The following is an 18,344-nucleotide window of genomic DNA, read 5'->3' on the forward strand; positions in this document are numbered from 1 at the left end:
GTTCTTCATTGACTGGGACAGTGACAATGGATCGTCGTGGGACTCCCTTATTGGATTACGCTGGACCCAGATTTGATTGTTCTTTTCAATAAATTGGTGAAAGAGGGAATATTTTGGGCAGTGTTTTTGCAAATAAAACTTTTTTGTTGTCTATTTTTTATTTCTTACTGACTGGGTTCGCGATGTCAGGTATCTGATAGATGCATGACATCACTAACCCCAGGGCCTGATGCCAGGTGACATTACACATCTGGCATCAACCCCATATATTACCTCGTTTGCTACCGCACCAGGGCAACGGGATGAGTTGGGGCAAAGCGCCAGGATTGGCACGTCTAATGGATGCGCCACTTCTTGGGCGGCTGTGGCCTGCTATTTTTAGGCTGGGGAGTGTCCAATAACGGTGGACCTCCCTAGTCTGAGAATACCAGACCACAGCTTTGGGGGGGGACCCCACGTTTTTGTTTTAAATTATTTATTTAATGTAAAATAACAGCGTGGGGTGCCCTCTGTTTTAGATTACCAGCCAAGGTAAAGCTGCCAGCTGTGGTCTGCAGCCGTCTGCTTTACCCTAGCTGGCTACAAAAGATAGGAGGGGGAGGGGGGGGAATCTCACGTCGTTTCTTTTTTCTTTATTTTTTTGCTAAATACAAGGCTAAGCACCCCTTAGTGCCACATGAAAGTCACTAATGGGTGCCAGCTTAGAATATGCAGGGAGCTGGGACATTATATAGGTCTTTCTCATCTATTATCTATCTATCCATCCATCTTTCCCTCTATCCATTATCTGTCTGTCTATCGATTATCTGTATTTATTGCAGTTACAGCATAAAAAACCGCAAGGACCAACTTGCGGAAAAACGCACCAAAAATGCGGCAAAACCGCATGCGTTTTTCCCGTTTTAGTGTGTTTTTTTACCGCAGATGCAGTAATCTTCAACTCCCAGAAGTTTCTCAAGAAATGTTCTTGAGAAAAATCACTTTTCTAGTGCGCACATAGCCTAATACCTATCACATATCTGCTGAATCTGTGATAATAGGTGGTTGTTTGGGGTGTATGACCTCATGGACATCAATTAGAGGACACTGTCCGTCCTCCTGTAGACACCTGGAATGGAATTAGGGGACTTCCCCACTAATCTAAAATTGATCAATATCAGATTGTGAGGGTCGGTATCCGGCACCACCATCGATCATGGTACCAAGCTCTGACAGTGGATGGACGTAAAGAGGAGGGCATCACCGCTCTATCACACTGTTTAGTGGCCGCTCTCAGGTACTTAAGACTAGAGATGGATGGATTGATTCAGTGGTCTGTAGTCTCTAGCTTCTGGATGGGAAGCTTATTGACTGCTGACCTTCCGTGATCCCCAAAGTGGCTTTTGAGTTACTGAGCTGGGCTGACGTCATTTGTTGGTCACATCATTAATTATGAGATCATCAGGATTTTTATTTTGCTCATTATGCAGCAAGAGGGAAAAAAAATTCTTGTACATCCATATATGAAATCACATAGAAACGTATCAATGTACAGCATAGGCCCCAAGAGTTCTAGGACTTTTATAATGTGGATCCATACTACAGTCATGTGCTAAAGGCCTAAAAACAGCATCATGGCTTCCCTGGTAATAAAAGGTCATGTGCAGCACAGTATAATCAATCCAGTCCGAAATCTAAGGATGAAACATCTTGTAACCACAGAATATTGCAGGTGCTTAGATATCCAAAGATGTCACCTTCCAGATCTCCTGAATAAATGTTGTAAAGCAAACTGTACAGCTCCATTCAAAGGATAGTGGGCGCTGCCAGGTACTGCACACCAGCTCCTACGGTATTTAGCTGGTACTGTGGCTGGAGGAGAGAAGTGATGAGCGAGCACTACCATGCTCAGTACTTGTAACGAGCAGTTGGACACTCAGACGGGCTCGACTTGTGTACAGAGTATAATGGAAGTCAGGTGGGACACTCGAGCATTTTTCCAGAAGATCCTACGGAAAAATGCTCAAGTTCCCTATTATACTTGGAACGCAAGTCGCGCCCATCCAAGCATCCAACTGCTACTTACGAGTACCGAGCACGGCAATGCTTGTTCATCACTAGATGTAAATACTGAACTGTATTGCCGCTGCCAGTTAGTAGCAGCTGCTCCAAGGTACAGCACAACAGCTCCTATACAGCTGCCGGACCTAATAACAGCTGACTGGCAGGAGCACCAGGTGTCCGACTCTGATCAAGATTGATGACCTATCCTTTGGTGAGGTCATCAACATCAAATGACTGGACAACAAATTTAAGTCTTGCTTTTGCTATCAGGAGAGTCAGGGCATGTGTATACATTAGCTGGTGTTCTGGGCCAACCTTTGGCTGCTGTTCATTTCATTCCAGTACATTAGGAGCTGATGTACAGTACCCGGCAGCAGACAAACTCAATCTCAGCCCCCCTAGCCTCAAGTGACCCTCATCCGTCCAACAGTCAAACTTGTCCCCTGCTTTGTGGAAGTAAATGGAGCAATGTAAATACGTTGCAGAACTTCCACAAACACAAAAATCAATATATATTGTCTCGTCCTTTAGATTTTTTTTTCTCTGAAAATGATTATATTTTTAACTGAAATGCGTGGAATTGCCACTGAAAGAACAAAACAGAGCATAAATCTAAGGCCCTGCTTCAAGAAACAAACATATCTGACCCTTTCCTGACAAATATAATCCTATACACAATGGTTTCTTAAAGAGAAAAAAAAAATCACTATAAATGATTTTTTAAATTAGAAATATAAATATGAAAAAATCTACTATAGTCAGAATACATTGGTAAATAAAACACAATCATATGACTAACTTTAAAAAAAAAATATGGTTGACAAGGGAGAAAAACAGTTTCCAGTGCTACAGAATGGTAATGTATCTGTAAAAATCAGGTGACAATGTGGCGTCTGATTTTCTTTTTTTTCCCCGGCGTTCATAGACTTGAATGGGTGAGTCATCTGATTTCCAGAGGAAAATTGTACAAGCTGTGATTTTGCCACACACAGATTCTGCACTGCCCCATTGAGTAACATTGGCCTCAGTGCTGTCCGTTATTTTTTCCCCTCCATGGCTAGCACTTGGACTGAAAATACGCTTGTGTGCACCTGGCTTGAGGACAGGCCATCAATATTCTGAATGTTGAAAACCCCCCTAAGGTTTCATTCTCTTGGACTGTTGGAATAGAAGACAATTCACAACCCACCAATGTCTTTTACATCTGTATCACTATTCTATGGGATATTAGGAGTTTGAGGATATCCAATACTTCAATACGGACGGACGGACACACACGCGCCCATACAGCTACAAGCAATGTATGCCTTCTTAAGAATACCTAGGCAATGTATACAATCCCTGTCGTTTTCAGGCAAGGTATGGAATATCTGCGTTGTTCTATACTTTTCCTAGGCATTACATAAAATGTCTAGGTATTATAAAGAATGACAAGAACTGCTCAGGCAAAGTCTGATATAATGTACTGATTGGAAAAGTCATTAGTAACAGTCAAAAATCTAATGAAAGAAGAAATCCTAAATGAACAACAGGATATCCTTACTGGGAAAAACACAAGAAAAGAGAAGTGTCATACCTGACTATTAGGCTAGTTTCACACTTGCGTTGAACGGCATCCGTTGCATTGTGTTGTGTGACGGATGCAACAGATGCGTTGCATATAATGGCACAACGGATCGTACAAAATGGAAAGCTTTTTTTAATTTTTTTTTTCTTCTTTACAGTTTTACCGGCAGCAGACTATTGTGAACGATCAGCTGATCACTCTCAATAGCTGGCTGCCGGGCGTTCCGCTGAGCGCTCTCAATAGCTGGCTGCCGGGCGTTCCGCTGAGCGCTCTCAATAGCTGGCTGCCGGGCGTTCCGCTGAGCGCTCTCAATAGCTGGCTGCCGGGCGTTCAGCTGAGCGCTCTCAATAGCTGGCTGCCGGGCGTTCAGCTGAGCGCTCTCAATAGCTGGCTGCCGGGCGTTCAGCTAAGCGCTCTCAATAGCTGGCTGCCGGGCGTTCAGCTGAGCGCTCTCAATAGCTGGCTGCCGGGCGTTCAGCTGAGCGCTCTCAATAGCTGGCTGCTCAATTGAGCGCTCAATAGCTGGCTGCCGGGCGTTCAGCTGAGTGCTCTCAATAGCTGGCTGCCGGGCGTTCAGCTGAGTGCTCTCAATAGCTGGCTGCCGGGCGCCCAGCTGAGCGCTCTCAATAGCCGGCTGCTCAACTGAGCGCTCAATAGTTGGCTGCCGGGCACCCAGCTGAGCGCTCTCAATAGCCAACTGCTCAACTGAGCGCTCAATAGCTGGCTGCCGGGCGTTCAGCTGAGTGCTCTCAATGGCTGGCTGCCGGGCGCCCAGCTGAGCGCTCTCAATAGCCAGCTGCTCAACTGAGCGCTCAATAGCTGGCTGCCGGGCGCTCAGCTGAGCGCTCTCAATAGCCAGCTGCTCAACTGAGCGCTCAATAGCTGGCTGCCAGGCGCTCAGCTGAACGTTCGGCCACCAAGAGACAAAATAAAGTTTCTGTGATTAAAAAAAAAAAAAAAAGAGAAAAATAAATAATGAGCAAGCGCAGTGAAAAATCAAGGATTCCGCCGCTCAAAAAAACGTTACATGCTGCGTTCCTTCCGCCCGGCAGCAATGCAGCGTCGGCCAACGTAGGTACTTTTGGCACAATCAGTCATCCATACAAGTCTATGGGAAACAGCGTAATCCGTTAACGGATTCCGCTGTTTTCCAAAAGGGCAGATTGCGCCAGAAGCAAATAAACGCACTTGTAAAAGTACCTTTAGTCTTTAGTAACAGTCAAAAACAAGAAAAAAGAAATGCAAAATGAACAGGATATCTTTACCGGGAAAAAAAATAAAAAAGGAATCAGAAGTGTCTGACTTTTGGACAGACCACCCCTGTAGTATTCTACACTCCACCTGTTTGTCATTTAGGTATTCTATAGCATGGCTAGGAAATGTATGAACATCTGATTTCATAATTTGACGACCCATTTCTGGCATTGTATACATTGCCTAGGTATTCTATAGAATGCCTGGTACCAAAACCTTTTTCTTTTATTGCCGGTAATACACACAAACATATATATATTAAAAAAAACTTGGGTTATTGTATTTAGCGTCATTTCGTTCAACTGCAAACTATTTTTCAAGAAAGTAAAGCCATGTTATATTACATGAGCTCCAATGTCCTGGCATGCACTAACAGACTATAAGGCTATGTAACCATGGGAGCTGGTTCCTGCGGATTTTGCCGCGTAAAACCTGCGGATTTTATGTGGATTTTCTAGATAAATCCGCAGGTTTCAGCAAGTACAGACAGTACCCATGTTATCCTATGGGACATGGGAAGTGTGTGCCCACGCTGCGGAATGCGAGACTGCGGAATATGCTGTGGATGTCCCGCAGCCACACAACTGCATGTCAATTATTCCTGCAGAATTCCCAGCCCTCCACTATGGAGATAGAGACCGGAACGTCCGCAAGTAAGTTGCATAAATGTCCGCAGGTTTACCGCAGATATTTCGCAGGAATCCCGCAGCAATGGATAGCTGCGGATTCCAGGGAGCTGCTGCGGGAAATGTGCGGACGTACCTGCGGATAGATCTGCAGGTGTGAGCTCCCGTAGGCACATAGCCTAAGGCCACGTGCCCACGTAGAGTATTTCATCAGTTTATTTACCTTGGTAAAGTGGGTTTTCTTCAAGTGGAGGAAACAAGAAAGGAGAAAAAAAAAAATAAAAAAAAACACACCCCAGCATTTTACAGTAATAGCAAAATAAATATTTTTTAAAAAAATAGTTTTTATTTTACACGCAGCATTTCTTTATGTAGCGTCCCCTCCAGTAAGATCAAAGTGGCTTCGCACCATACAATTTCTGGCTATAGATTTTTATTTTTTTCTGCATGAGAAATATGAACAATTCTGATACTTTTTTTTATCCTACGCCCATGTTGATCTCAATGAGGTAAAAATCACTGTAAAAAAAGGCAGAAAAAAAAAATACATACTCTGAAATTTTTAGAAATTCATTCTGTAAGGCTGTTTTCACACATCCGGTTTTAGCATCTGGCTCTAAAACCTATGCAACGGATGAGGCGAAAAAACCCTGCATCCTTTGCATAAGTTTTTAAATGCGGCCCGTCCGTTTTTTTGCCGGTTGCGGCACGCTACTGAGCATGCGCAGTGCAAAAAAAACGCATGCAGCGGCCGGATGCGGTTTTTGCTGCATTTGGCATCCATAGGCATGCATTGGAAAAAGCGCCGCATCGGCCGGATGCGGCGCGATGTGTTTTTTTTTACCGGACAAAAAAATGTGCCAGGCAACGTTCCATCCGGCCGCCGTATGGGCTAAATATGCCGCATCCGGCAAAAACCGGACCGAACGCAAAGCCATGTGGCACAATCCGGCACTAATGAAAGTCTGAGGAAAAAACGCAACCGGCGACAAAAAAAAAAAAAAAAAAAAAAAAAAAAACGGTTGCGTTTTTTCTGCAAAGAGCCAGATTGTGCCGCACAGCAAAAAACGGAGGTGTGAAAGCAGCCTTACTGTAAAAGCAATTTTTCTTCCCCCGCCCAAAAAAACCCCCAAAACAGCAGGCAGAAGTATATATTAAAAATGCTGTGTGTGAACAAGCCCCTTATACAGGAACAAGCATATGCAATGATTAAGGCAGAGCTGAAAAAGACCAGTTTTCCCCGGTCTCGGCTGCTAGTTCTGGAGGGCAGATGTCATGTATAAGGGGCATTGTCCATATTATGTGTTGCCATTGGGCAGGAGACGGGTGCGGAGAGGTTCTTACAGCATATGAAGGGGGTGAAATCTACTTCGTGGCTAATGACGTGATAATCTACAGAGAACAGGTTTCTCTCTGATACACCCAGGTATTTTAGCACAACAATGACAGGTTAAAGTAGTTTAACTTGCTTATCCCTCCCATAACAGACGGCACAGGTAGCAGTAGCACATGTCAGGAGCCCCAATGGCAGGCACAGCACAAACCAGTTTTGGCCACGGCATTTCAGGTTTATGCTCAACATAATAAAACCTCAAGTGTAAGCCGTACTAAGCACATGGACGGACGACAGTCACACAAGGAAGACTAGAAGCCGCCTCCAAGGAAGCAGAGCTGAAAACGTCACCACAGTAATACAGGGCAATGGAAGCAAAGCAGCCCATATACCTGCACAGGTCGGGTCTGGAGAAAGGCTAGGAGGGATTATCCACTATGAGAAACCCTACCTAAATACTATGTTCCACAATGTACAATAAACACCCCCCCCCCCCCACCAGCTTTGTAACCTTACAATGTTCACACTGGCCACTGGGACTATTTTAGAGAAACTTCCTGTTAGGAAATGTTTACTGCAGTCTCCATATATGAGACAGGATAAAGCTGGGTTCACACTAAGCGACAACGACGTCGCTGTTACGTCACCATTTTCGGTGACGTAACAGCGACCTTGTAAGTCGCTGTTATGATCGCTGCTTAGCTGTCAAACAGCAGAAGCAGCGATCATAACGTCGCTACATGTGCAGAGAGCAGGGAGCCACGCTTAGCGCTGGCTCCTTGCTCTCCTAGGTACAGTACACATCAGGTTAATTAACCCGATGTGTGCTGCAGCTACATGTCACAGTGCAGAGAGCAGGGAGCCGCGCTTAGCGCTGGCTCCTTGCTCTCCTAGGTACAGTACACATCGGGTTAATTAACCCGATGTGTGCTGCAGCTACATGTCACAGTGCAGAGAGCAGGGAGCCGCGCGCACTGCTTAGCGCTGGCTCCTTGCTCTCCTTGCTACAGTATACATCGGGTTAATTACCTGATGTGTACTGCAGCCACATGTGCACAGAGCAGGAGCCGGCACTGGCAGCAAGAGCGGAGGCTGGTAACGAAGGTAAATATCGGGTAACCAGGGAAAGGTCTTCCCTTGGTTACCCGATGTTTACAGTGGTTACAGCTTACCGCAGCTGCCAGTGCCGGCTCCTGCTCGCTTCATTTCGTCGCTCTCTCGCTGTCACACACAGCGATGTGTGTGTCACAGCGGGAGAGTGACAACCAAAAAATGAAGCTGGACATTCAGCAACGACCGGCGACCTCACAGCAGGGGCCAGGTCATTGCTGGATGTCACACACAGCGACAGGACGTCGCTGCAACGTCACAGAAAATGGTGACGTAGCAGCGACGTCGTTGTCGCTGTGTGTGACACCAGCTTTACATTGGCAGGTGACACCTCAATACACAGCTGATAACACAGGCTCCACCAGTCACGCTGCACCCTCCCCCTTCAAAAATCACCTTTGGCAAGGCTTTTTTTTTTTTTAAACAACAACCTTCAGTCCAATTCGAGACATGGCGACTTGATGGATGAACACTCTGTAGAAAGATCAAATTTGTTCAAGCCTAGATGGGTCTTCTCCACTGTTATCTTGATTGTATCAAGCCATCAGGTTGCCGGTCTCTCTCTTTGCCTTGTTCCTTCTATTCTTCCAACTATTATTGTTCATTGTATGATGTAAAGTTAAAGTAGGCAAGTCATAGCTTGGGCATCTTTGCTTCAAGTGACATGTCTGGCTTGATTTGTTCTTCTTGCCATCCATGGCATTGATAACATCCTTTTGAAGACGTTGATTCTTCTGTCTTGTTTAGTTATCGTCCAGCATTTGCATCTGTATGCTACTATGTACTCATTAGATGGCTTAACACTAGAAGTCCCAGAAAGGGGTCATTTAACATTTCTACCATTGGAACCCAGAGACTGGTCGAATGACCTGAAGGATTTGCGGTCTCTGTCGGCTCACTTGCCAACCGAGCTCTCTTTTTTTGGTAGAGGAGGAGTCTCCTCATCTGCAAGATAAAAAATTTCAAACATTTTGTTTTGGTTCTAAATAAAAAAGATAGTCTAAGGGTCATTTGACCCTCTTTCGGGACTTCAGGGGGGAGCTCGAAATTTCTGGGACTTATAGTCTCAATACAAAGGATAGGGTCAGAATCTGCTCATTGCAGCTAATGTACATTTGGAACTGGAAGGGAAGTATCAAAAAATCTCCTAAGACCAATAATGGAAATTGGAAGACTTCATTTTACCTTTGTTTTTTTAAAGATTGTGATACAGGGGAAAAGAAAAAACAAAAACCATTGCCCTCCCCTCAAAAAACATGGCGTCTTTAAACAACAATTCATTCTCTGTTGAGACATTCAGGAAGTTTACTGGTTTATAAAACTAAAGCTGAGATGGAGGCTGCCATACCGTAGGTATATAAGGCAATACCTATTCAGAAGTACAGGCAGCAAGTATCTGATTGCTGGAGGTCTCACTGCTTACAAGAATGTGGGTTAGGACACTACTATGCTAATGTCGGCACGGACAAGAGGGCAGAAAAATGCATGTGCAGCCACCTCTCCATCCTGCCAGAAGACACACCCCAATTCTCATGAAAAGTAGGAGTGCCATCAGTGGGATGGGATCTAGTATGGCTTGGGACAGTCCCAACGCGGCCTCATTCACACATTTATATAAACAAGAACATCAAAAACTAATAGTGTATAAAGTCCATGTGTCCGTTCTCATGGGTGGATCAATAAACAAATTACAGTGGAACCTTGGTTTACAAGAACAATCCGTTCTGGGAGTGTGCTTGTAAACCAAGTTACTCGTCTAGCAAAGCAAGATTTCCCATGAGAAATAATGCAAGCTCAGACAATTCGTTCCACAACTTGTTCAATGTCCCATCTTGGTCCTCTACTGTGCCATTCCACACGCACAAATTATGCTCCCCTTACCTTCCGTTCCATCGCCGGCCTCCTGGTTCTTGTAGTTTGCAGATACAGGATATGTATTGGGTAACAATCGCGACTGATGCCGGAGCTTCCGCTGCTAGAGTGCTGACGTCAAAGGCAGGAGCCGCTTGCCTCTGATTGGCCAGCGCGCTGCCTTTGAGAAGCGTCTGACAGCGGAAGTTCCTCCATCGTCACGATGGTTACCCAATACACATCCTGTACCTGTGGACTAGAAGAACCAGGAGGCCGTCAATGGAACGGAAGGTAAGGGGAGCATAATGTGTGTGTGTGTGTGTGTGTGTGTGTGTGTGTGTGTGTGTGTGTGGACTACAAGAGCGGGTCAGAGCGCGGTGAAAGTACGGAACCAGAAGTGTGTGCGGTGAGTATTTTCTCGTACAGCAAAGCTTGCTCGTAAACTGAGTTACAAATTTACAGCAAGCTTTGCTCCTATAGCGAAATACTCGCAAACCGGGTTACTCGTTTACAAAGGTTCCACTGTATTTAGCTTCTATAGTTTACAATGTTAAACATGTACAGCACACTTATACCATACATGTATGTGATATTCATTGTATAAAAATGGATACAACACACACAAGCAACACAGACTTGTGAATGAGTCTCTAGAGAAAAAACTGGTGAAAATGCAGGATCCAAGTTATATCATGGCTAGAAATTGTGTTATACACACACGACAGCTTATTCTGAAAATGTCGTTACCCTTTAACAGTTGTCCGTGAACTGTCCATTCTTAATACCTATTGTTGGTGGGTTGGGTTGAGGAATTCCTATAGACGAGCTACTGGAGAGACCGGCAAGTCATTCAGAGGCATATGACACTTGGGCTATATTCACATGTTGCGTTTTGCTGCATTTTTTTTCAAGAGGTTTATGCAAATTAAAAGCTGCTTTTTACAGTTCCAGCAAAAGCCTCAGATTTCAGAAACGTCGGGCACACGATTGCTTTATTTTCCTGACTGAAATGGAAAACTGCTGCGTTTTTAAAACAAGCATGGCACTTTCAGCATTTTTTGTAGTTTATTTAAATTTAATTAAAATAATAAAAAAAAACCAAAAAAACACAACCTACGTTTTTGCTGCTTTTGTGGTGAATGAAACCAACTATTTAAACATATACTGTAGACCAGGGTCCCCCAACTCCAGTCCTCAAGGGCCACCAACACTGTTTTCAGAATATGTATGGCGTAGGTGAGAATTTAATTACCTGTACAGTGGATGATTCCAACACCTGTGCCAGGCTTAAGCTAGTTTCACACTTGCGTTGAACGGTATCCGTTGCATTGCGTTGTGTGACGGATGCAACGGATGTGTTGCATATAGTGGCACAACGGATGCTGCAAAACAACGGAATCCGTTTTGATTTATTTTATTTATTTATTTTTTTTACAGTTTTACCGGCGGCAGACTATTGTGAACGATCAGCTGAGCGCTGTCACTTGCCGGCGCCCGGGCATGCCGGCGGGCGCTCAGCTGAGCGCTGTCACTTGCCGGCGCCCGGGCATGCCGGCAGGCGGACGCTCAGCTGAACATTCAGCCACCGCGAGCCAAAATAAAAAGTTTGTGATAATAAAAAAAAAAAGAAAAAGCATGCGCAGTGAAATCCAGAGGATTCCGCTGCTCAAAACAACATTACATGCTGCATTCCTCCCGCTGGGCGGAAGCAACAGAGCATCGCCCAGCGGAAGCAACGCAGGTCCTTTTGGTACAATCCGTCACCCATACAAGTCTATGGGAAACAGCGGAATCCGTTAACGGATTCCGCTGTTTTCCAAAAGGGCGGATTGTAACGGAAGGAAAACAACGCAAGTGTGAAAGCACCCTAAGGAGATCCTGAAAACACGATCTTGAGGATTCGAGTCAGGGAACACTGATTTAAACCAACGTCACCAAAAAACGCAGCAAAACTTGCTTTTTGGTTACTGCCAAGAGAACAGGTTTTACAACGGAAAGAAAGCCGACGTGTGACCATACCTTCCTTAATGCACTTTCAGCTCTCCATGTGCCGTGCCCTAGAATACATTTCCGCTATCATTTACACCAACTTTGAGCGGTAAAGTACAGTATCTGTCGGACCATACTAGGCCATGTCCTGCCCCGCTAAGCTCTGTCCACTTTTCCTAAGGTTAGCAAAGCTGGCACAAAAGCACCAACAGGCCGATTCTGAGGTTTCCGCCACAAAAATGACAAATACTTTGAAAAGAAGGTGTATTTTTATGCTATGACAGAAGTCAGGACTTGGGCTTTTCATGCTATTTTAAATACGTTTCGCTAAAATTGAAGATCTTCAGGAAAAATGTTTGCATTTTCAACAACATTGATATCAAAAACCCCAAGTCTCACTTTACAGCAAAACAGTATGCAGAACCTCCACCTCATGTAATCAGGCAGGTTTCCAATTCCTTATAAGCCCCCATTCATTTTCTGAGAGAGAAAGTTCTGGTGGTGGGCTACTTTGCTGTCCGATAGAAACAAGGAAAGACAAGAGCTGGGTTAGTAGAATATGGCCAACAGAAAATCTCTAATTGACCGTATTTGAAGGAGTCCATTATTTGGGGATGCACATAAATATAGCCAATCTGTTTTGACTACCTGTGTAAAGCCCCCAAACGTCATGCTACAGTGCAGGGGTCTCAAACACGTAGCCCGCATGCAACCACTGAGGCTGCTTCATAGGGCTCACAGGCTCCATAGACTCATTGACTATCGTGGCCCAGTGCAGCACTGACGTCAGTTGCTGGCCTGTGATTGGCTGGCTGCTGGCATTGGAACAGCTGTGCAGAGAACTTGCCTACACACAGTGCCGACAATTCATTTCAATGGGACCGAAACACAGCGCTGACAGCGGAGCCCCTTGACTGAGCTGCGATTGTCAAAGACTATGGTGCCTGTGGGTTGCATGTGCAGAGAAGAGGACGCTGAAGGAATGAAAAACAGGTGAGAAGAATTTTTTAAGTATGTGAAGAACTGCATTATACAATAAAGGCACATTACTATAAGGAGGTGACCAGGTAGGGGCACATTACTACAAGAGACTTGGATGGGGAACGTTACTACAAGAAAGGGAAACTACTATAGGGCCCTATGCGTACACTGCGTTTTTTGCCACGGATTTGCCGAAATTTTTGCTGCAGAAAAGGTGCGGTTTTTGTTCATAACCTTCCTACAGTCATTCCCCAGCAAAGTCTATAGGAAATCCAAAATTGTGTGCGCACACTGCGTTTTTTCCCTACAGGTTTTGCTGCAGAATTTCTGCAGCAAAAAGAAGTAGCATGTCACTTTTCCACAGGTACCTGTGGTGTTGCCATAGATAATGGTTAAAAACTGCAGGGACCAACCTGCGGAAAAAACGCGGTAAAACTGCATGTGGATTTTGCTGCGTTTTTTTGCCGCAGGTGCGGATTTTACTTAATCACATTTTCCCATTGCACACAAACCCTAAGGGCTCTTTTCCACTTGTGTACCGCTTCCCATGTGAGGGCATCGGACGCGATATGCTAATGACCCTCTGCTGCAAGTGTCAGCTGAGGGTCATGCGACTGATGTGATCTTGCGATCGTATCCCAGCCTCGGAGAAGATGGAGGGAACACTTTCTCCCATCTCCTCCGCTGTCTGTCGCTGCATGCACCGCACTGCACTCAGATTACATGCGAGTGCAGTGCGATGTTTCACACGCTCCCATAGACTTGTATGGGGGGTGCGTGAGCGGAGACTCACAGCAAAATGCAGCATGCTGTGATTGCACCGAGAGCACGATTCGTGTCGAGAAATAAAAGTAAAGAGGAAACTGCCTTATCGATTAACACTGGCGCGAGTGCAATCCGATGTTTTATCAGATTGGATTGGCCCATGAAAATCACAAGTGGAAAAGAGCCCTAAGAAGGAGACCAGGATGGGGCACATTACTACACCATTGGGAACATTACTACAAGATTTCGGACAAAATTACTATATGGTGCTGGTTATAAAGGCCCTGTCACACACAGAGATAAATCTTTGGCAGATCTGTGGTTGCAGTGAAATCATGGACATATTGTTCCATTTGTACACAGCCACAAACCTGGCACTGATTGTCCACAATTTCACTGCAACCACAGATCTGCCACAGATTTATCTCTGTGTGTAAAGTGGCCTAAAGACAATGTTACTTACAAGAAGAGGATAAAATGTTAAAAAAAAATAAATAAAAATTCAAAAGAAAAGCATGAATATTTTCTTCTACTAAATAAAACTGTTTGTTATCACATCAGTAACGACCCAAGCTGTAAAACTGTATTAAAACCCATCCTATAAATATACATCAGTAACAAACAAGCAAAAGTGATCCAAAAGTGGTAAAGAAAATAAATATGTAATCACTAAAAATGTCACTTTGTCCTGCAAATAATGCGGCCCCCAAATTCAATGTTTTTCCTGTTTGCAGCCCATACACCCAGCAGAGCTTTAGACCCTGTAGTTTATGTGACCCCAGACAGAGGATTGTCCTGCATGTCAGATTTTGGACTGCGGAGACAACACAGGAGTGGTCAGCTGAAGGGCACTGCTGTATGGGACATGTATGTATGGGGGAGGGGTATCACCAGTGCTGATGTGAATATTTACTTCCCTGCGTCTATGGCCGCCTGTAACATACACTGAGGAGGAAAACAACAAATGCCAACATCCTCTACTCGAGACAGGTTGTTTTCTTAGAAGATAAAGCCGTCACCCACAGGAAGTGACCCACTCACAAAGGGCCCAGTGTGGAGATGGCTTTCCACAGTGTCTGAATCTGCAGACACAAGCGGTTTTCCTTAAAAAGAGGAAGGAGAAATATTTACACATAAAAATATATATATATTATACACACACATGCATGACCCTGTAGTTGATCACTGATGTCACAAAGGCCTTAAAGGGTTAAGCCGGTAATGAGTAAAATTGCGCAGTGCTAAAAACCGCGACCTAGCAATTTACTACAAATCCTCTCTGCAATCAAGAAGGTAGGCATTTTTAATGTTATTGTTTACTGCCCGTTGCTTCGGTTACCAGCGACCACTGCGAACTATCGGAGGAAAGGAGAGCAGCGCTCACAAGCTCTATTCTATGGGACGTGGAATCAGCGCTCTGAAGCCGGCCTACACATAGGGCTGTACCTGGTGAATAAGGTCGAGCTTAAGGCTATGTGCGCACAGTGCGTTTCTCGGGTGGGTTTTTGGCCTCAAAACTGCATGACTTTGCTTCCACAGCAAAGTCTATGAGATTTCATTTTTGCTGTCCGCACTTTTTTTTAAGCTGCGTTTTTGGGCAAAAAAAAAAAAATGGGCATGTCAATTCTTTCCTGCATTTTCCCCCCATGCAATGCATTGGAAAAACGCAGAGATCAAAAACGCAGCAAAACGCAGCCATAAACGCACCAAATCGCGGTAAAAACACATGCGTTTTTTGCCGCGGGTGCGTTTTTAGCTGCCAAAAACGCACAAAAATGCAGCATCAAAAAAAAACGCAGTGTGCACATAGCCTTAATGTTCCCCTCAGGGGCACTGTTTATGTACACCCCCCCCTCTCCTGACAAAGTGCAGACACTGCGTAATCTGAACAGGGGCTTATCTGTCTGGTGTCCTGGGTTCAGGAGAGGAGAGATAACCTGAGCAATATCCTTACTACAGGCCCCCCCCAACCCCACCCCCCTATAACACTACAGCGCAGCCAAGGGTGCTGATGAATGCCCCACTATCCACACACGACCGTCCAGGCAAGGCTGGTAACATGCGGGCACCATACACACGGAAGAGGTGCCAACACTAAGCACCAGGCAGGGAGCACCGTCCGCGGTACCCATATTCCTTGCCCTGATGGTCAGCCACCATGGTGACACAGATGGGACCCCAACAGCAGCAGAGAGCAGGAATGACATCTTATCCATGGTGCCATCACACTGCCTCCATAACATGGCGGGGTTATCCACGGTACACACGCTAACCTCCAGCCCCCCCCACACGCTAACCTCCAGCCCACCCCCCCTTCCCGTGCGCACGCTAACCTCCAGCCCACCCCTTCCCGTGCGCACGCTAACCTCCAGCCCACCCCCCCTGTGCGCACGCTAACCTCCAGCCCACCCACCCCGTGCGCACGCTAACCTCCAGCCCACCCACCCCGTGCGCACGCTAACCTCCAGCATCCCCCCCCGTGTGCACGCTAACCTCCAGCCCACCCCCTGGTGCGCACGCTAACCTCCAGCCCCCCCCCTGGTGCGCACGCTAACCTCCAGCCCACCCCCTGGTGCGCACGCTAACCTCCAGCCCCCCCCCTGGTGCGCACGCTAACCTCCAGCCCCCCCCCTGGTGCGCACGCTAACCTCCAGCCCACCCCCTGGTGCGCACGCTAACCTCCAGCCCACCCTAACCTCCAGCCCACCCCCCCGTGCGCACGCTAACCTCCAGCCCCCCCCCCTGGTGCGCACGCTAACCTCCAGCCCCCCCCCCTGGTGCGCACGCTAACCTCCAGCCCACCCCCCCATGCGCACGCTAACCTCCCGCCCACCCCCCGGTGTGCACGCTAACCTCCCGCCCACCCCCTGGTGCGCACGCTAACCTCCAGCCCACCCCCTGGTGCGCACGCTAACCTCCAGCCCACCCCCTGGTGCGCACGCTAACCTCCAGCCCACCCCCTGGTGCGCACGCTAACCTCCAGCCCACCCCCTGGTGCGCACGCTAACCTCCAGCCCACCCCCTGGTGCGCACGCTAACCTCCAGCCCACCCCCGTGCCCATGCTGACCCCCAGCCTCACCTGGGAGCTCAGGTAGCGCTTCAGGCACTCCTCACACACCCCTTTCTTGCAGCAGAGCAGAGGCTTGATGGACTTGTCCTCCAGACACACCCGGCAGCTCATCAGCAGCTTGTGGCCGCCATCGGCGAGGCTGCTGATCAGGAAGGGGGCCAGCTCGAGCTCCAGGCCGGCCGGGCTGAGGGGCAGCTCCGCGGTGGCCCGCACCGAGCTCCGGGGGGTGCTGTCCGCCAGGGGGCGCTGCAGCTCGCGCTCGGGCGGCCCCGGCTCTCCGGACAGGTCGCTCTCTACGCAGTACACGCTGCACAGGACGCCGCATCTCTTCCGGGGCTTGTGTCGCACGGTGCCCGGGGCAGGCGGCCCCCCTGTCGTCCTCCTCCTCCTCGTCGTCCTCCTCCTGGTCAGTGCTGGCGGAGTGCTGCATGTCCTGGGTGTGAGGCGCCTCCTCATGCTGATCCCCCATTCCCGGCGCCAGGCTCCCGCACAGCACCGTGTACTTCTCTTGTGCTTCCGGGTCCGTGCCTCTCACCGCCCACTATGGTCAGGGGTGAGCCGCACCGGGCCGACACTGCTGCTCGGCGTCTTTCCGGCCGGCAGTAGCCCCATGCACAGTGCCGGGGTTCTCACCGCAGGGCCGCGCTCCGCTCCCCTGTACAGTCCACAGCACAGCCCCGGGAGAGCATAGCCGTGCACAGCACCCAGCGCGGGGGAGGGGCGGAGCCAGCCTGCATCTTCCTGCTCTGCACAGCTGTTACCGTATTCCTGCTAGTAGTGTACGGCACCCAGCTCAACGGTGGTCAGCTAGCGGAGAAGTAGTACCGTACTTATTCTAGTTCTGAGTGCGCCTAGCGCTGTTACCGTATTCCTCCTATGTGGCTACAGCGACAGCAGGCAAACTATTATCCCAGGACTGTATGTGCCTAATGCTGTTACCGTATTTCTCCTAGTAGTGTCCATGAACACCATAATAATCTTAGCACTGTATGTGGCTTGTACTACTACCGTATTCCTTCTAGTAGACTACACAGACCATCTCAATGTTAGCCAGCTAGCTGAGCAGTACTACGGTAGTGTAGTAAACCTGAGCACTTATCACCGTATTAATCCTAGTAGTGTAGCTAACTTATGTACCGTATTCCTCATAGTAGTGTTAATGACACCATATGTATCCCAGCACCGTATGTGGTTAGTATTAGTGATGAGTGAGTGAGCACTAAAATGCTTGAGTGCTCGTTACTGGAAACGAGCTGGTCAGATACTTGGATGGGCTGAATCCGAGTAACGTGTATAATAGAAGTCAATGGGAAACTGGAGTACCCGTAGGGAGGAGAATTGCTGGAATAGATGGAAACAGCACTCACATGGAATGGGAACAGCTTGGAGAACACGCCTGGACTCCCAGGTCACGGCTGGGAACTAAAATAATTTAAAAAAATGAAAAGGGCCCCCCCACATTTTTGATAACCATAGCTGATATTATAAGGGTCGGATGGCCCATGGTTATTGGTCCCTTCCCAGCCTAAATATACCAGCCTGCAGCTGCCCCAGACGTGGTTCATCCATCAGGTACTTCAATTCTGGAGCTTCACCTTGGCTCTTCCTGATTGCCCTGGTGCGGTGGCAGTCAGGGTAATGGTAGTTGGGGTTGAAGTCAGCTGTGTAATGTCAGCTGGCATGAAGCCCATGGTTAGTAATGGAGAGGCGTCTATCAGATACTCCCCCCATTACTAACCCAGTAAGTCATAAGA

The 18,344-nt window shown here is 47.3% G+C and overlaps 1 protein-coding gene across 1 annotated transcript in view; it reads right to left on the reverse strand.

The window, feature by feature from the left end:
* Positions 1 to 17,374, reverse strand: part of RNF217 (ring finger protein 217) — a 124,748-nt gene extending 107,374 nt beyond the window's left edge. Inside the window, 2 exon segments of the mRNA XM_075339943.1 lie at positions 16,600 to 16,959; positions 16,961 to 17,374. Coding sequence (XP_075196058.1) covers positions 16,600 to 16,959; positions 16,961 to 17,059 — 459 coding nt within the window. The 5' untranslated portion in view covers positions 17,060 to 17,374.
* Between the last annotated feature and the right edge of the window lie 970 nt (positions 17,375 to 18,344).

Source organism: Anomaloglossus baeobatrachus, chromosome 3 (assembly GCF_048569485.1).
Source record: "Anomaloglossus baeobatrachus isolate aAnoBae1 chromosome 3, aAnoBae1.hap1, whole genome shotgun sequence".
Lineage (NCBI taxonomy): Eukaryota > Metazoa > Chordata > Amphibia > Anura > Aromobatidae > Anomaloglossus > Anomaloglossus baeobatrachus.